A 19,364-nucleotide genomic window follows, 5' to 3' on the forward strand; every position below is an offset into this window, starting at 1 on the left:
CTTTCTGATTGTAGGGAGGCTGGGACCATATCTCTGTCCGGGCCAATGCCACCACACTACCTAGGAATGTGTCCAGGGAGCAGGAGGCCCATGGTCCAGGTCCTGTTTGCTGCTGAGGCCTCTCCTCACCTGGAGGCAAGGGTGGTTCGAGCCTGAAGGAGCAGAACTGAGGCCTTTGTTGTGCGGCATGGGCATCACCCAGGCCCCCGAACATGGGGAGTCAGGCCAAAGTCAGCCACTTCTGAAACACTGGCAAAGTGCCCAAAGATGTGAAACTGGGGGGGGGGGGGAACACGTGTCCCCAGACTGTGAGGGATGCTGTAGGGAAGAGCGGAAGCGACGACTGCTGCCTGGGGCCCTCAGCCCCCGTCCCTCCCTGCTAACCCTCCCACCTTTCCAGCCCAGGAACTCGGAGCCCTCCAGAATTCTCCGTCTAGAGGGGCAGACCAGGGAAGCCCCTTCCTCACCCGCAGCCTGCAAAGCACCTCCAGGAGAAATAGTTGTGGGGCTCAGGTGGATAGGCCTCGGTGTGTGGTCATTCCCTGGCAGGTTTCCAAATGGGGTTTTCCTTCAAAAGTTAAGCAAAGGAGCTGGGTTTGGTGGCTGATGCCTGTAGGCCCAGCACTCAGGAGACTGAGGCAGGAGGATTGTCCAGCACTCAGGAGACTGAGACAGGCAAGACTATCTCAAAAAAAAAAAAAAAATCTAGATAAATAAAGCAGGCATGTTGGTGCATGTCTGTATTCCCAGTACTCAGAAGGTGAAGGCAAGATCCGGAGTTTAAGGGCATCCTCAGGCTCCATAGTAAGTTTGAGGTCAGCCTGGGCTACGTAGACCCTGCCTCAAAAGTGAGATGGGAGCCAGGTGTAGTGGCACATGCCTTTAATCACAGCACTTCGGAGGCAGAGGCAGGGGGATCTCTCTGAGTTTGAGGCCTGCTTGGTCTACAAAGTGAGTTCTGGGACAGCCAGGGCTACTCTGTCTTGGGGGAAAATGAGACGGGGCTGTCCTGGTGTTTTGGGGCCACCCCCCGGGTGCACTTGAAAATCGCCACGAACCCCAGTTTAGCCCCTCTTTGGGATGGAGGCAGAACCTCCCTGCACAGGACCGTGTTGCAGTGTGGCCAGGTCTGGGGAGGAGGCAGCTTGCACCCTAGAGTTGAATGAAGAAATCTGTTCCCTGTGGAGAGGGTATGGCCAGAGCCCCAGGCTGTCTTGTGCCCCAGGGATGGGCAGAAGGCACCTACTGTCCCAAGAGAGCGCTAGCCTGCCTGGCACGGCCTAAGCACTGGCCCCTGGCAAAAGTGTACCCAGTGGGTGATGTCTCAGGAGTGCCAGAGCCAAGCCCCACCTGCTCACTTTGAGAGACTCGGCCCCTAACAGGCATTTGCCCTGGAATCCTGCCTGTGTGACGCTGTGGTCAGGAAGGCTGATCTGTGTGAGGGGTGTCCCAGGGGCATCTGAGGAGCCCGTGTCCTTAGCATTTCCAGAGGTAGGACCAGACACAGCCACGTGCAGGGAGGTGTCCGGAGGTCACCTTCCTGTGGGCACCCCCGCTTGTGCCCCAGCAACTGTGACCCGCGCACTCTGCAGATGGTTTTGGCGGAGCACCGCCAGGGTGGCAACGCTGCTTTTTAACCAGGGTGACACCTCTCGCTGCTGAGCACCAACCGTTCACCCCCTCAGTGGCACTGAACTGTCTAGGTTCCTTAAATGTTCTATTTAATAAAAATTTATACCAACAGCATGACTAACGTATCTTTATTAGGCATTTGAATTAAAAGGCACAGGTCTCCAGGACCAAAGCACGGTGGCCGTGAAATCTTACCGTCTTAAGACATAGCTGGCAATTTCATTAGTCCTTTGAGGGAAACATTTGGGGAAAAATAGCCTGTTCTTTTCCAGGCAGGACACAATTCTCGTTTCTCTGCCATGGGAAGCTGATTAGATCTGGCGGCTCCACAGTCCAGGTGGCCTGGTCGGGGATGGGGCAGCTCCATCTCTCTCGTCCAGGGGCTTGAGTAAACTCAGAAAGAGACCAGGATGGGGTGTAGATCTGTTGCCAAAGATGCTCCCTCCAAGCCTGAGTTCAATCCCCAGCACTGCCTAAACTGAGTGTGGGAAGAGTAGTCGATCCCAGCACCAGAGGTAGAGGCAGAATTCTGTCATTTCACTCCATAGCAAGTTGGAGGTCAACCTAAGCTACATGAGACCTCAAAAAGACCAGCCTGGGCTTGGGACAGGGAGACAGAGTGGCAGGCCTTGCTGGTATCACAGACTTGTCCCCCGGCCTCCCAATGGGACTGGGGTTCCTGAAAGGTCCGCTGTGATCTGATCAACAGTAAAGTGGACAGCGAGGCCCAGGTCATCCCCTGGGAAGCAGCGGGTGCACGTGCGAGCTTGAGGGGCACAAAGAGCCATGAGGCTGTGGTCCTGCCAGGCAGCTACCCTGGACAGCCCTGGGCCTGAGCCAGCCAGACTGCAGCCAGGCCAGAAGTTTGGCTGGATGTCTTCCCCCTCCTTTCCCTGTGCTTCCAGACAGGGTTGGATGAAATGAGCCCAGATCTGGCCTTGGCTCATGTGGAGATCAGCCACTGGGTCTGTAGGACTGTCTGTCAGCAGAGGCCTTTTGTGTTCCTCGGGGCAGGTCCCTATAGTCAGGGAGCTATCTGAGCTCTTTCCAACTGGAGTTGTGCCTGGCCTCAGCTCACACTGGCAAATCCCCTAACTACTGACCTTAACTAGTAACCATCCCTAAATCACAGACACAAAGGCCTTCAGTTTCTACCTGACCTACGATCTGTGAAGGACCAGACCAGCTCTCCAGAACTGGAAAGCGGTACCAATCAAGTTCTCCTAGGGTGGGGAGACCAACACCCCCAGGCCTAAGGTAACTATCTTATCTATTTCTTGGGGTGCCATGGCTCTCCTCCTGCACCTGTGTTCACAGCACTTGGGGTAGGGTTCACTTGGGGTCTGAAGCAGGAGGATGGACCAAACACAAGTGCAAAACCAGCCTGGGCTGTGTAGTTTAGGGTTAGCCTAGGCTACACTGTGAGACTTCTGTCACTCTAAAAGGGGGGGCTGGGCCCCAAGGAACTCCAGGACGGGTCTGGGCAGAAAGACAAGGGAAGAAGGAAAGAGGCCAAAAGCAATTGACAGCAAAGTACTGAAGCCTGGCAGACCCATTGGAGCAGGAACACCCAAAAGACGGAAGCTGGGCTTCGGGCAGCAAGGTTGCCAGCACTCAGTCCTCGTTATTAATGCTCCGGCTCAGGGAGCTTCTACCTCAGAAAACACCATAGGTGCCCAGAGCTAAGTCCATCAGCCTGTGAAAGAGCACGTGGCAACCACACATCAGGGGCAAAGGCAAGAGTGGCGCACCCCTCTATTGGAATGGGGGAGGGGGTGGGGAGGGCTATAAGAGGTCCAGGACAAGTCTATCCTTGTACAGAGGCTCAAGGGTGCTCTTCACAAAGACCCTGCCTGGTCCCCACACAGGTTGTGGACAGCCACAACCTAGGACACTGCAGCTTTTCCAGAAGTCTCCACTTGGGAAAGAGAAAGAGGGAGAAGCCCCTTAGCCACCTAAAGTCCCATGAGATGGGGCCTGGCTAGGCCTTTCTAACTCCAGTTGTTGAGTTGGGCCCAGGGCATCTGGGCTGCTAAGATGGCTCATGTAAAACGAGCCGCCACTGTGGCTTTTGCTATATTCCCTGATGGGCCTTGAGTCCAGCTTCCTTGTAGCCCCACAATATGGGGTGTACCTTGGGCTCAGTGAGAGCAGGGACATTTGTAAGTCAAGTTTTTCCTGGAATCACCCCTTGGCTGCCACACACAAAAAGAATGAACTTTCCCATCCTGCCCATATATTTTGTCAAAAAAGCTGTTAAGTCTGGGGCAGGCATTCTGCAGAGACTTTGGCCTCAGTATACCTAGAAGGCCCAGATCGCTCCCTTGACCCTGGGCAGCTAGGAAAAACTGTCACATGTTGGTGTCTGAGCTGGCCTTCAAGAAAAACGGAGTCAGTAGGCAACCTTGGACTGGGGATGTAGCTCAGTTGGTAGAGCGCTTGCACCATGTGGGGAGGTGTGCCTGTGATCCCAGCCCTAGAGAAAGTGGAGGATGAGTTCAAGGCCAGCCTGGGCCGCCAACGACAAAATCCCGGAAGCAGTCTCAAGAATGCCATCAGCAGTCTGGGGCTCGTGGCGCGAAGGTTGCAGAGCAGAGCTGAGCTGGGCACCCCGGGAGCTCAGGGCGGGCGCTAGCTCCCCTCTCTGAAGCTGTGGATCTGCGTTGAGTATCGCTGCAGGTGGCCTTGGGGCTGGTCCTCTGTGACACCAAGCGTGGCCCCAGCCACCTGCTGCTGCTGCTGCTGGTGGTGGTAGTGCTGGTAGAGCTTAGGGCTTGGTGCAGGGCCTGGCCCCTCCAGCCCCGGGAGGCGGCTGCTGGACATGGTGAGTATGGTTGCGGTCAGCGACTTGATATAGTTCTTGGCCAGCGTCAGGGTCTCAATCTTGGAGAGCTTCTTGTCGGCCCGCACGTGCGGAATGACCTCTCGCAGTGCCTGGAAGGCGTTGTTGAGTTTGTGCATCCGCTGCCTCTCCCGCTCATTGCTCTCCAGCCGCCTCTGAACGCTGTTCTCCCGGCGGCCCCCGGACCCCTGTCGCCGGCGGCTGACCTCTGCCCGGGCCCCACCTGCACGGGCGATCCTACTCCGAAGACCCTTTGTCAGCTCCGAGCCCCCCGAGCCCGACTGGGGTCTGTCGGGTGTCTGCTCTCCTGGGGTGGCTTCTGTGTCCTGCGTGGCTGCCCGGCGCCGAGGGGGCCGGTTTTTGGTCTTCATAGCTCCAGGCTGGTTTCCCCAGGAGGCGGTGGCTGGGGGAGAGGTCCTTCAAACTGAAATTCAGAACAGAGCCCCTCTGCGGTCACTCAGCGTGGCCACAGGCCATGCCAGCCTGGCTGTCTCGCTGCTGCTTTCCAGTGCAATGGGGGCGACAGCCAGCCTAGCTGAGCACTGGCAAACAGAGGACACCTAGGTGCTTCCCATTCACGCTGAGCCCTGAGCTGACTCACCTGTGCACCCAAAGCCCTGGGCGAACTCACACTGACCCACTTTTAGCTCCCCACTGATCTGAAAACCCTTTTCAGGTCCCATGCCCCTTACTGTTGCAAATACCTCCTGCACCTAGGTACCCCCTGACAATTAAACCACCCAGAAACAGGTCCCAACCCTGGCTTATGGGTTCCCCCCATACACACACTGTCATTTGTCCCAAAGACAGGCAGCACCCCTTAGACGTGATGTTTACAGCTCTCCTGGACATTATCAGAACCGGAACCGCAGTGCGTGCACACAGGACAGCTCACAGGTCAGACTGCCAGTTGCCAAGGCCCTGCAGGAGCCCCCAGCTCCAGCACGTGGATGGCACCAGGCGGTCTGCGTGGAGCCACCACTGTATTTTGCCCCCCGCAGCTGCCGGCCTTCTGGTCCCGCCTCTGGGTGCCCTCCCAGCAGTCCCATCCAGGTCCCGCAACCCCTTGGTTTACCTGGGGATCCGAAGCCACACGCGCAGAGGCTGCCCACGGGGGGACAAGGACACGTCGCTTTAGCCACCACAGGCGGGGCCGCGGGAAGCATGTAAATGAGCTCGCTGGGTGGGGCCAGGGCGGCACCTGCGGCCACGCCCCCAGCTCTGGACACACCTCCCCTTCTCTCCCTCTGGGACTTGCTGGGGCAGGGAAACCCCAGACCCGCACCCGGCCAGGACACCTGGCCTTGGCCAGGGGTTAAGGCTCCGAACAGAACAGAGTCTAGGATAAGCCACCCTGCAACCTTACCGGAACCGCAGCCACCTCCCTGCACAAGACCGCCACGACCTCTCCTCCCGGCTCCAGAGCGAACTCTGCAGGTCCACAGGGCTCGAGGTCTCCTTCCCCTTTTTGTCTCCCCCTTACTGAAGTGGGGTGGGTACATCAGGGATGCCACTCAGGTCCCCAGAGCTCCCAGGGTAGGTCTTCACGAGTAGGAAAACCTACCTGCTGTAATTGATAGCTCCTGCCTCGGTTTCCCCAGGTTACAAGGGCCCTGAGATGGCTGCGGGAAGGGGCATCTGACGGACGCCAAGTCTGACGACTTCAGTCTGAGACCTGGTGGAAGGCAAGAATCAACTCCCACAAGTTGCCCTCTGACCTCCACATGGCTGTCACGGTGCTCACAGAAGGCAGATTTCCTGTGCTAGCCATTCACTCACTCACTCACTCATCCACCCATTCAATGTACACCTTTAGTTTTTGTCTATTTATTTAGTTTTGGTGTGTGCGCTCACAGTCAAAGAACGACTTGCAGGAGTCTGTTCTCTACTTCCACCATGGGGGTCCCGGGATGAACTCAGGTCATTAGGCTTGGCAGCAAGTGACTTTTCCAGCTGAGCCATTTTGCTGGCTGTAGCACAGGCTAGCCCTGAGCACCTGATCCTCCAGCCTCTGCCTCCCAAGTGCTAGAATTACAAGTGCGTAATGACACACTCGGCTCAGCTTCAGCGTTTTGGACTCAACTACTGACAAAGATGTGCTGAGAATATATATTCTTTAATCCAGTGAGTGCTGTGATTACAGACGCCCATAGTGGCAGAGTGGTGCTGGAGACCAAACCCAGTGCTTCACGCAGGCTGAACTACATCCCTGGCTCTTTTTTTTCTTTTAGAGACAGAGACTCCATAGCCAAGGCTGTCCTCGGCCTCAGTGCGGGTATTATAACTGGTCACTATGCTCCACTAATAGTAGCTTTTCCCCCATAGGCTAATAGGACATGTCAAAACGCAGCCAGGAATCTCTAGGCAGGTTCGCATGCTTGGCAGACCCGCCTGTGGGCCAGGGTTCCGGAAACTGACACCTCCGTCATGTCACTTGGACTTCAGTGAAACAACAGGAGAGAGGGGTCAGGTGCCACGGAGTCACACCAATACTGCACAGAAAAGCTGTTTTTTGGTTTTTCAAGACAAGGTTTCTCTGTGTAGCCTTAGCTGTCCTGGACTCACTTTGTAGACCAGGCTGGCCTCGAACTTGCAGAGATCTCCTCTGCTTCCCCCAGTGCTGGGATTACAGGCATACGCCACTGCGCCCAGCTCAGCGACTGTTTTTGAGATAGGACTTCATTCATACCATAGCCTAGGCTCGTCCTGAGCTCATCGCAGGCTTCCTGCCTTAGCATCTCAGGTGCTGGGGTTAGGGAAAGGCTGTTTTGTTTGGTGTCGGTATATGTGGCGGTGCCTGTGCACATTCATAGAGTGTGGAGATCAGAGTTCAACACCAACTGTTACTCTCCAGAGTTCACCATTTTTTGCTTGTTTTGTTTCTGAGACAGTTTTTCACCGGCCTGGAATGGTGCGGTATGTAGGCCGGCCAGTGAACCAGGGCCTGCCGTCTCTGCCTCTCCAGAACTGGGCAACAAGCTTGCAGGCTCCACCCTACCTGGCCTTGTCATGTTTAAACTCCATGGGTTTTGGAAATTAAACATGGGTCTTCTCAGCACATAAGCCATTTCTCCAGCCTGAAAGTCTAGTTGTGAGCCTCTTGGAATAGCACTTGAAGGCTTGGCCCAGGCAAGACATTTTAAGCCAAATCTCACCTCAACTCTTCAGTAAGTACATAGGCTTGGGTTAGAGAAACCACAGCCACACATGCACCAGACTCTATGGTCCTCTGAGAACTATCCTCATGCCCTTAGGAGCTCAGAGACCCACAGTACCAGGCCAACCCTACAATGGAAAGAAAAAAAAAAAAAAAGGAATAAACGTAGCAACCGAGTTTATAAATATATAACTGTATTTATTTTGAATATTAAATATTTTTAAATTACAAGCAATTTATTGAATCACACTAAGCTTCAATATACAGTAAAAATCTTACAATTTAAAAATGTACACAATTTAAATTCCAAGTTCATTAACTGTTATATTGCCGTGAACCCTTTCTGATTGTGTTAACTAGTACAACCCAGTAGGTGGCAGCCCGGTAGGCGTGACTGCCCCACCCAGGCCCCTGGCTGTGAACAGGACGCAACAGTGGGTACATGCACAAGTCTGACCATCAAGACCCGGCTTTGCCTGTGCAGGCTTCAGCAAGCAAGCCCGTGTTCACCACTGGGGTGGCTGTGGGTGACGCAATACTGCCAACACATCTTACGACCCTATTCGTAAGTTAAATGCAGTTTCCTAGCAGCCAAGACTGGTGCCACCCTGTTTGCTACTTAAGGACTATTGAGATGTACATCTGAAGTAACCGTTCTGCCCATTCTTACTGGAAGGTGACTCCTCTCAAGGCGGATGCTCTGAAGCGAGGCACACAGAGCCTGACATGTGGCTGCACCTGAGTTTTCAGGTGATGGCTGAGGGGCAGGAGGTTGAGGAGTTGCCTGTCTTCTTCCCCAGCCCTGGGGAAGAAACAGGCAATGATCACTAATCCTACAAACACCCTACAGGAACTATGAAAAAGGGAGAAGGTTTGAAAAGGCATTTTACAGCAGGGAGACAGACCTCCTTAGATAAACCAATCTCTCTAAAAACAGTCAGGCCCGTACTTTTGAAAACAGAAGGGAGGCTGTTTGCAATTTCAGCCTTTCGATGAATGAATGGCTTCTGGCCCAGACAGAGTTTGAGTCTCACTGGGAGTGGAAGGAACTACTTTTTTCTTTCTGACTTAGGTCATCTTATAACAAATGGGAGATTATCAAAGAAGGACATGGAGGGCTCATTATTTTTATTAGAGGAGTTAAAGTCAGTTTCCAGTCTGGTAGGTGGAGGGCGGGCACTCAAGGGAGGGTAGGAAAAAACAAAACAACACTGAGCCCACTCTGTTCCAGCTACTGGCACCATTTACTGATTTCACTGCTTATTTGAATGAACAAGTTTGGAAAGCCCACCAAGGGCAACCAAATTATCATAAAAATCAAAACCAGCCAAGTATGGTGGCAACACTCAGGAGGGCAGAGGCAGGTAGATCTCTGAGTTTGAGGCCAGCCTGGACTACCAAGTTCCAGGACTGCCAGAACTACAGAGAGAACCCCTGTCTTAAAAAAGCCAAAAACAAAAAACAAAATCCACATCAGATGGCAAAGCACACGCTCACATTTAATGGGCTGGAGTTTAATCTACTGAAATTTCTGTATATTGCTTGAGATTTGGGGAGGATGTGTTGACAAGCATTATACAAATCTTCCCTTCCATGCGACCCCACAGGAAGACCTACCCCACCCCAACTCAATATATAAAATGCTTTTGTTTTGGCAATTAACTATGAGAATGATACAGATAGAAGTATAAATGGGAATTTTACTGTTAAAATCCCCTCAACATGGTGAAAGACGGCCAGTCCTAAACGTTAATAAACCTACCCCATGCTGTAAGAAGGCTATATAGAGTCTATGAATCCATGTGATTGTAATCAGTGAATCTGAACTTTGTAAACCTATAATTTGAAAATATCTTAATATAATTGTTTCTCCTTTCTTTCCCAACTAAGACTGGTAGAGGGAAGGAGGGAAGGAGGGAGGGAGGGAGGGAGGAAGGAAGGGAGGAAGGGAGGAAGGGGAGAAAGAAAGAAAACGAAAGAAAAAGAAGAAAAGTCAGAAAGTCCATACAGCAAAAATTCAGCTATGACAATTTTGGCAAAATTGCTTTCAAATGCCCTGTTTGTAATATACATGCCACAATATCCAGTGCTTCTGTGGGGCCCAGGATGCTAGGACTGCACCAAGTACAAGAAAAGGAGACCCTCTGTTCTCAAATTTCTTCTGTTGATCACAAAGTTATTGCTTATATAAAAATTCATGGATCGAATCCGAGTTGACAATAAATTCATAATTTGCTACGTAAACTCAAGCTGACACCCACACTTGCACTCTGTAGGCAAGTCCAAGTCCCTCCGATTGACATCACAATGTCCTGGCCAGGGCCTGGAGACTCACCCCAATGTCACACTGGAGTCTGGACAGTGGGGTCAGCACCGGGAAGTATTTGGGGTGAGGGGCCCATGTGAGAAGACCCACTTAAGCAGGTACAGTTCCCCGCTCAACATGGCACTGGCCACCAAGACTTCTTTTGTCAAAGCAGGACTCCTAGGCAGCAGAGTGAGGCCAGCCTCGTGTCGGGGACACCAGGTTCCTTTGATGATACGTTGAGGCTACGCTGAAGATTCCAGACCCCTTTCCCAGCAAGAGCAGAGCTGGGGGCTTGATATAGAAGGGGAGGCAGGTACAGGGGACCCGGGCCAGCCAGGAGGCCCTGGGGGCTGCTGGAGGACCCGAAAGTGGACAAACTGCCCTGTTCACTCACAGCTCTCTGTGGGGACTCTGGGTCTTAGAGGCCCCACCTACCTGAATGACACAAGCACTCCTGCAGGCTGGCCTCTGTGGGAAGGAAGTGGTATGTGGCCTCACCTGCCACACAAGGAAGGGGCGGGGCCTGGGCACTGAGAGGCAGCACTGAGTTCTGGGTGCATCTCTTATTGGATCTCTGCCAAAATGGTTTACTAGCACAAGAGCCAGGGCCAGCTGCTCGGAGAACCCCCTTATACAGAAACATGCTTGATGCAATCAAGGAACAGAGCAGCAGTTTTGGCCTCATCAAAAAGACTTCCTCTAAGAACATAAAATACTAACACCCAGACTCAGCATGGCCTGGGAAAGAGTACCTGTGTACAGTTCCCACAGATCTGAAGACAGAAGAACACTCAAAATATCGAAGCTTTACAGTACCATGCAGAGCAAACACACGAGAAGACGGAGAGAAAAAAAAAGTCAAACCAGTGGACAGCACCAGCTTGACCTGCCATGTTTTCCCTGGATAATTTACGACGCTGTACAACGCTGGGAGCTCTGAACACCCACAGTGCAGTCTGCGAGCAATCAGTGATTCCCTTACAAACAGTAAATATGGCTCACCTTCGACCATTCCCTTGGTGCATCCCTTTGTGGCACCCATGCCAGACTGGAGGCACAGGTGTGCTGGGAAAGACACCCACACAGAAAACAAACCCATGACCTGAAGTACCCAGGTCCCCAACACTTGTGTGCAGTGTGGCCACCTTGGCAGGACACCCGGCACAAGAGCACTTCTAGTGCGTGAGCAGCGCAGGCCAGTGTGGCACAGGGAGCTGGCTTTCCGGCATGGTGGCGCGGCTCCCCATCACTCCTGAGCCTCTCAGTGTCTGGTGACAGTCACCATGGAGTCGATGTTCTTGCTCAGGTGGACATGCAGGAACGCTGCTTGGGCTGGGAGCGCATGTCCACAGCCCCTAATCCTTTTCTCCATCTTCACTGCTGCCTATTTCCAGACAGAAGCAACACGTCAAAGCCAGTCAGTTCTGAACTGACTACCCAGTTGATAACAGCAGGAAGGTGACCACGCCAGAACGGTAGGAGCCGCAGCTGGTGCCTGGCTCCTCCACTCCTTCCTGTGCTGCCCTGTCTGTCCCTCCTTCCCACAGCCTGCAGGGCTCTGCACACACAGCTGCTTGGCTCCCACAGTGGCCCCATGGCCACACTCAGGGGCACTGAAGTACACCAGCCTGACCGGTGCACCTGCCCCGAGGAGATCCTCAGGTACAGGCATTATCTCATCGGCACAGGTGAAAACTAAGTAAACAAATGAAAGCTCTTTATAGCCTACATTTATTATTTGATCTGTAAACTTCAAATAAAAATGTACCTATTAACATTTATCTCCTGATCTTGGTATAGGGAAAGGGGACCATATGTTCAGGTATTGCTACTTCAAATTGGCCCCTGCTGTGAGTTCCCAGCTGGCCCTTCAGTATCACACGGAGACCAAGACTTAATGGCAAAATCAACACTGGTGGGGAAGAGCCAGAGAGCCTGGGCTCAAATCCAAACCACAGGTCAAGTGTGCCCAGAGACTGTTCATGGTGCTCCTCTGAGACAGATGTGTAACCCAAGGCGGCAGGGACAGCAGCAAAGCAGGGGGGGGGGGTGGTAGAGCCCTTGGGACCTCCAAGATCTCTAGGGCCAGTGCAGCCTGGCCATAAAGTAACGAGCATCGGGAGTGATTCTAATGTGCAGAGCGTGACTGCTGAGATTGTGAGAGAACATAGCAGGCCTTTTATTCAGCTACTTGGGAATCTGAGGTAGAAGAACTGAAAGTCTGAGGCCCAACTAAATTATAAGGGTGAATTCAAAGACAAGTCAGGGCAACTTGGTGAGACTTTGTCTCAAAAACAAAACAAAACAAAACAAAACAAAAAGTAAGAAGAGAGTGGTAAAGCAGTGAGGGAATGGGGTGTGGCTCAGTGGTAGAGCACCTGCCTAGAATCCCCCAGTGAGGGGCTGGGGTGTAGCTCAGTGGTAGAACATTATGCTTAGTATATCTGAGGAACCCCAGCACAAACTGAGAATTTTCAAACAAATTTATAAACTACTCAGGAAAGACTAAACTAGCATCAGATCATCATTCCTTTGGGTCTAGGGTAGAAGAACATTCTCCTGGTCATCATGCTTCTGCCTTGGCCCCACCCCCCAGCACATGCAGAGCTTCTCACCTCCTTGTTCAATGTCTGAATCCGTGAGGTGTGTGAGAGAGAAGCTGGCAATGTTGGCAGGAGAGATGGAGAACCTGGAGCAGGGGGACACGTGCGGCCAGCTCTGCTCTGCACTCCTGGCCGGTGGAGGGGGAGAAAAGTATTTGGAGGTTTGAAGAGAAGGTTTGGAACCCAGAAGACTTGTTGTTTTTGACATGAAAGGATCTGGGGAGAAGTCATCATCCCATTCAAAGCCTCCACCTGCAGAAAGAATGTCACCCTGTTATCATTTTACCTATCAACTCACGATAAGGAGAGGGAGCCCTGGGCATACTAACACCATCAGATCTGCCAACAGATGGCAGAGCAGAAACGCGTGGAAAGTGTGATTCCTCAGGGGTCATTTAAAAACAAGAAAACAAGTGATGTTCCTTCAAACAAGTGATGTTACCATTAGCTAGGCATGGTGGCAAATGTCTTTAATCCTAGCACTTGGGAGGCAGAGACAGGGGGATCTCGCTTAAGTTTCAGGCTTGTCTCAAAGACAAGCAAATAAAACAAAAACCAGTATAATGCCTTTATAACTGGCCAACACAGCACAAATACCTTCTTCGTCTGTGGAACTTTCGGAGTTCATGCCCCTGCCCAGGTAGGGTGAGCCTGAGGCTGCTGCTGGGCTGCTGGGCCCAGGGCCGTGTGCTTCGCCACAATGTCCCAGCTCTTTCGTGGGGGTTTCCTAAAAAGGCAAACAAATATTCCAGTCAGCCTGTTTCTTGGGGCCCACATGTCAAAGCACACCCCAGGCGGACAGGCTTTCAGGTGAGGTGTGCTAAACAGGGTTCTGTACTTTATGAATTTGGAGTTATAGATGATTATATGCTGCTAAATGGGTCCTCTGCAGAGGCAGCCACTCTTCCTAACCCATGAACCATTTCTCCAGCCCCCATCTCCACCATCCTTTTGAGACAGCGTCTCAATATGTAATCCAGGCTGGAATCGCCTCTCAGCCTCCAGATTGCTGGGATTCAAGGTGAACATCACCAAGAGCAGCTCGCTCCAGCCCTTCCTTTCCTTCTGTTTAAAGACAGGGGCTCACTGTGTAAACCAGAGCATGCTATCTTGCTATCACACTTGCTATCTGTCTCAGGCTGGCACCAATCTCTTGGTCCTTTCAGCCTCTGAATGATGTGATTTCAAGCCTGTGCCACCAGGTATGACAAGGTCCTGCCATATATGGCCTCTTCAATGTAACTCCTGTACAAGGTGTGAGACACTGTCCTAAGGCCTCTGAGAAGACGACCAGCAAGCAGATGCAGGAGGGAAGAGTCCCAGACTCCAAAGTGGTATGAAAGCCACCCTGCAACAGCAGACACGCTTCTTTGGGAAGGTCTGGCCTAGACAGGGGTTGCTTGAGAAGCCCTTGGTTCTGGGCTTAGGAAAGTAAGGGCCTTTTTGATCCTCAAAGCAGGACAAAAATGCTCCTTGCTGTCCTTGTCCCCATTCTGCTCCTTGTCATTCCACCTCCGTGCAGCTAGTTCTGAAGAGGACCCCGGATTTTTCTAGGCTTTCCTCTTGGGTATGGCAGACCTGGGTACCATCCTCTGCATGGAGGACAAGAAGCTGCACAGGGCTGGGTTATCTCCAAGGGCGTGGAGCTCAGAAAAGCAACTAGGCAGGTGTTGAGGAGTTTCTGGTCCTACCCTTAAGCTGACCCCAAACAATGTGCCAAATCTGTGAAAACTGGACTATGGGGGATGAGGGGATGCCACCAAGCTCCAGCCTGGCCAATGCAGATATCCACAGGGCACAGAGTGACAAGAGGAACTAGTATTGACACTGAAGCTCACAGAAGGCTGGCTGGAGCTTGTGGACAGAAGCCAGGTGTGAAAGCCTAAGACAAATATACCAACACTCTCCACCAATCTGAAAAGACAGACTCTCCATAGCATGATGGGAAGACACAAAATCTAAAGTGACCCAGCCTTCAAGGAGCCAGGCAACCTCACTGCACAGAAAAAACGAACCACAGGTGCCAAAGGTTACAAGTGCCAAGATCATCTCAAGAGAGTTTCAACAGTGGGGTCAAGTGCTGACAGGAAAGATCGGTCAACTCCGGATCTGTGGGTGAAGAGAATATCCTTCAGGAGGAAGTGAGATGAAGAACTGGCTGTTGGTGGGGAGAGGGGCAAAAGAAGCTAAGAAAAGCTGATTGAACTTCTCCCATGAGGACAAGACACCAGAGAGCAACCATGCTGAAGACAGAACTGTTGGGGTGAATAAAAACCACATGCCTTGAGTGTTTTGTTTTGTTTTTTCTTTTACAAAAAATTATATTTATTTCCTCTGTGGGGTGTAAAGAGCCGCACATGCTTGTGGAGATCAGAAGACAACTTGTGGATGTCAGTTCTCTCCTTTCTCTATGTAGGCCCCAGGAACTGAACTTCGGTCACCAGGCTGGGAGCAAGCACTTTTTAGCCACTAAGCTATCTTGCTAGCCCTAGTTCCGTTTCCATGTGTGTGTGTGTGTGTGTGTGTGTGTGTGTGTGTGTGTGTGTTATACATGTATGTGTTGAGGCAGGGTCTCACGTAGCCCAGGCTGGCCTCCAACTAGTATGTAGCCAAGGGTGACCTTGGGCTTCCGATCCTCCCATGTCTACTTAAGTGCTGTGTGATCACAGATGTGTACCACCATGCCCATTTGATGGGGTACTGGGTATTTAAACACTCAACCAACTAATCTTCACCCACTCCTAGCTCATGCTTGATGATTGAAAGTGATATACACGGCACTATTTTTATCTACTTATTCATTCATTCATTCATTCATTCATTCATTTTTGTCGTGGTGATTAGGATTAAACTCAAGACCTCGTATGTGTCAGGCAAGTGCTATACCCTGGTGAGGTTTTACTTTTCATTTCTTTTCCTCTTTTCTTTTTTCTTTGTTTGTTTGGAGACAGCTTTTCTCCATGATGTAGCCTCCTTAGTGCTGGAATTAAAGGTGTGCACCACCACCACCTACCCTGATGGGGTCTTTTGATGAATGCAGATTTAATGCATATAACAAAGTCATGAAGGAGGGACAGTGAGCAGCACCCAGAAGGAAGTCTCTACATTCTGTGTGACATGGTGGAATACAGATTCCAAGCTGACCCAGAAGGTAGTATACATGTTGAAATCCCTGGAACCACCACCTCCAAAGTGTAACATACTAACCCTACCACAAAGAAACACACTGTTGACAACAGTCTGTTCCAAAGGACGGCAGGAAGGAGGCTGAATCAGAAGAGCAGACTCAAAGCACACACCATTTAAAACAGACTTTGAGGACTAGAAAGATGGATATGAGTTTGGATCCTGGGCACCCATGTTTGCCAGGCATGGCCCAAGCACCTGTAATCTATCTCAGCCCTTATCTTACTGAACCATAACGGACTACAGGTCCATACCAGAAAGATACTGTGGCCAGCCAGTTGGCTCAATAGGTAAGGGTGCCTGCTGCCAAGGCTGACAGCCTGAGTTCTACCTCTGGACCCACACAGTGGAAAGCAGGAACCCACTCTCCAAAGTTGTCATCTGACCTCCACATGTGCCTGTGGCATTTCTACACCTACACACACTGACCAAACAGACAATAAGTGGGAAAAATGGATATTATATATATATATTCATATTCATGGGTAAAGGTGCTGGCCACCAAGTATGATGACACGAATTGGATCCTCAGGGCTCACGTGGTAGAGAATGACTCCTCAACTTATTCTCTGACCTCCACATGTATACTATGGCATGAGTGGATGTATACTGAATGAATAAAAACATAATAAATATATAAAGTAAATGCATTAACAATAAAGAAAAGAAAATCTCTAACTCTTGGGAATTCAATAATACACATATAAGTCTTTGATGGGTCAAAGAAGAAATCTTAAGGAAAACTAGAAGATAATCTGAGCTGGATGAAGATAAAAATACAACATTATTTAAAATATGTGGGAAGCAGCTATAGCAGCAAGAAGAAATAAATTTACGCCATTAAAGGCTAATAGAAAAAAGAAGTTGCAAGTCCCAAAGATTTTACCTTAAGAATCTAGAAAAAGTGGCTCAGCAGTTAAGAGCACTGGCTGCTCTTCCAGAGGACCTGGATTTGATTCCCAGCACCGACACAGTAGCTCACAACTCCAAAACTCAAGTTCCTAATGCCCCCTTCTGGCCTCTGTGGGCACCGCATGCATGTGGTGCACAGACACGCAGTAAAACACCAATACTCACATTAAAAAAAAAAAAAAATCTAGAAAAACAAAGAAACTAAAAAACCAAAGTGAGTACAAGAAAGTAATGAAGATGAAACAGAGTATCAGTGGAATTGAAAAGAAAAAAACAAAACAAAACAAAACAAAAAGCCAATCATTGGAGAGATTAGCAAATCTTACAGTCTCTTCCAGGAGCTTCCTGAGGAAGAAGGTACCTTTCTACTCATCAATCTAGCTACTGCTGATATCATAGCCAAAGACAACAACAAACAGCAAAGAAAAACAAACAGAGCAACAAGAGAACCAAAACCCAAACCAACTCTCAAAACAAAGAGGCAGGCTCTCTGCTGCTCCTAGGAACTACCCTGGCTGGATCTGGGGTTTGGACGTGGGTAGAACCCTGAAGTAGCAGGAGGTGGGAGGAAGCCTCTGGCCAGCCCACAAGGCAGCCCCGGGAGCTACTTTCTTCTTCACCCTATCCCACAAGCAGCATTAAATAAAAGGGGTTTTGTTGTTTACTTCTGATCTGGTGCTGCCGGCCACACATACTCTATGGCTGAGCTGTAGCCCCAGCTCTAAGAAACTTGGTAAGAAGGAGAGTGTCAAGAACTAGAGCACAGCATCCCAGGGACGAGGGGATAGTGCTGGAAGCCTCCACTGCAGGATCCTACAGGTGCTCTGGCTCTGAGAACTAAGCAGAAGAGAGAGAGAGAGAGAGAGAGAGAGAGAGAGAGAGAGAAAGCAGTTTCAGAGACACCAAGGGTCCTGTACCTTCTGGCATATGGTGGGAACTGTTCTCAGGCCCCATGACTTGAGTGAGAGTTTAATCATGATGTAACTGATTCAAGAAGCAAATTCAGGGCCCTCATGTGATAGTTAACATCTACAACCCCAGGTCTCAGGAAACAAAAGCAGCAGTTCAAGGATAGCATGGGCTATAAAGTGTTCAAAGCTAACTTGAGCTACACACCTGTCTCAAAAGCACAAAGACTAAGTCAAATGTGGTGGTGCACACCTGTAATCCCAGCACTCAGCAAGGTAGAGGCAGGTGGATCTCTGTGAGTTCAAGGCTAGCCTGGTCTACAAAGAGTATCCAGGATAGCCAGGACTATACAGAGAAACCCTGTCTCAAAAACAAAGAAACAAAAACACGAAGACTAGGATGTATGGCAGCGACAGTACACTACCAGCCCAAGGCCACAGGTGCCATTAACACCCACATAAACTAGTAACTCAAAGTTTACAAAAACCAATAAGCAAAGAACACTGAGGAAGGAAGGGGCTGTGAGAAGGCTCTGTTGGTAAAATGCTTGCCATGAGAGCCTGAGGCCAAGTTCAATCCTCAACAACCATATAAAAAGCTGCATGTCTGGGGCTGGGGACATGGCTCAGCACTGGCTGCTCTTCCAGAAGACCTGGGTTTGATTCCCAGTATGCACATGGTAGCTCACAACCATCTATAACTCCAGTTCTAGGGGTTCCCTCTTCTGACCTCTTCGGGAACCAGGCATGCAAGTGGTGCACAAAGAGATTAAAACCTGGAGTAGCAGGGTGATCCAGGTTCAGTAAGATACCCAGTCTCAAAAAATAAGATGAACAGCAATCAAGAAAGACATGTGAGGGGCTGGGGTGTGGCTCAGCAGTTAAGAGCATTGGTTGCTCTTCCAGAGGTCCTGAGTTCAGTTCCCAGCAACCACATGGTGGCTCACAACCATCTATAATGGGATCCAATGCCCTCTGGTGTACAGCTGTACACAAAGACAGAACACTCATATACATAAAATACCTAAATAAATACATGTTTAAAAAAAGAAAGACACGTGACACTGACCTCTGACCTGCACATGTAAGCAGACACAAGTATGTGTGTGCATATGGAGTGAGTGTGTGCGTGTTCTAGTTATAAGCTGTTCCATTTTCAAGAGGCCTGACTACCCACCAAGCAGAGCGCACACTGCGGCACTGAGGGTCAGAGCAGAAGGGCTGTCCTGCAGCCTGCTACACTCTCCAGACACACACCACAGGGACTGCTGCTGGTCACTGTCTCCAGAGCTCCCTGCCAGCACTGTTCTAGGCCTGCACCCAAGAGCTGGGTGTTACTGCCAATTGTCAGACTCTAGAACTTGGCCAACTAATTTCAGCAGAACTCTATTAGGAAATCCAAGAAGAACGCCCAGAGCTCCCCTCCCTTAACTAGCTGCAAATACTCTGGGCAAAATTAATTTCTGTCAATTCCTGGAACATCACCAGTCTCAAATGACTTCCGAATTATTACAGTCTGCTGCCTCAGCAGCAATTAAAAAAATAGATCACAAAGCCAACCATGGTACACACCTTTAGACTCAGCACTCAGGAGGCAGAGGAAAGCAGATCTCTTAAGTTCAAGGCCAGCCTCGTCTACAGTAACTCTAACAACAGTTAGGGTTACACAGAGAAACCCTGTCTCAGAATAACAAACAAAGTAACATAAAAACAAAAAACAAGACCACAAGCTATAATGACATGGGTGATGCCCCCCTGGAGAGCTTAGCCATTGCTTGTATGCTGAGGACTATGAGGCAGCCAAAGCCTGTCTGTT

The 19,364-nt window shown here is 50.5% G+C and overlaps 3 protein-coding genes across 6 annotated transcripts in view; 1 reads left to right on the forward strand and 2 right to left on the reverse strand.

Moving 5' to 3' along the window:
* Positions 1–1,743, forward strand: part of Tecpr1 (tectonin beta-propeller repeat containing 1) — a 27,924-nt gene extending 26,181 nt beyond the window's left edge. For both annotated transcript variants that reach the window (XM_055598699.1, XM_055598700.1), the window contains one exon: positions 15–1,743. In XM_055598699.1, the coding sequence (XP_055454674.1) occupies positions 15–116 (102 nt within the window). In that variant the 3' untranslated portion in view covers positions 117–1,743. The remainder of the gene's footprint in view (positions 1–14) is intronic.
* On the reverse strand, positions 1,744–5,613 carry Bhlha15 (basic helix-loop-helix family member a15). 2 transcript variants are annotated; one of them, XM_055598701.1, is made up of 2 exons: positions 5,550–5,613; positions 1,744–4,898 (listed from the first exon to the last, which is right to left on the reverse strand). In XM_055598701.1, exon 2 carries the CDS (start codon positions 4,843–4,845, stop codon positions 4,264–4,266), a length of 582 nt encoding a protein of 193 aa, XP_055454676.1. In that variant the 5' UTR covers positions 4,846–4,898; positions 5,550–5,613; the 3' UTR covers positions 1,744–4,263. The 2 variants fall into 2 exon arrangements, with proteins under 2 accessions (XP_055454676.1, XP_055454677.1); XM_055598702.1 differs by lacking the exon at positions 5,550–5,613 and adding an exon at positions 5,336–5,345.
* A 2,195-nt stretch (positions 5,614–7,808) lies between these two features.
* The window catches only part of Lmtk2 (lemur tyrosine kinase 2), an 87,211-nt gene continuing 75,655 nt past the window's right edge, over positions 7,809–19,364 (reverse strand). For both annotated transcript variants that reach the window (XM_055598629.1, XM_055598627.1), the window contains exons 12-14: positions 13,140–13,269; positions 12,555–12,794; positions 7,809–11,323 (exon numbers count right to left, since the gene is read on the reverse strand). In XM_055598629.1, the coding sequence (XP_055454604.1) occupies positions 11,295–11,323; positions 12,555–12,794; positions 13,140–13,269 (399 nt within the window). In that variant the 3' untranslated portion in view covers positions 7,809–11,294. The remainder of the gene's footprint in view (positions 11,324–12,554; positions 12,795–13,139; positions 13,270–19,364) is intronic.

The sequence above is a fragment of the Psammomys obesus genome, unplaced genomic scaffold (genome assembly GCF_907164565.1).
Source record: "Psammomys obesus unplaced genomic scaffold, mPsaObe1.curated_primary_1811, whole genome shotgun sequence".
Taxonomy (NCBI): Eukaryota; Metazoa; Chordata; class Mammalia; order Rodentia; family Muridae; genus Psammomys; species Psammomys obesus.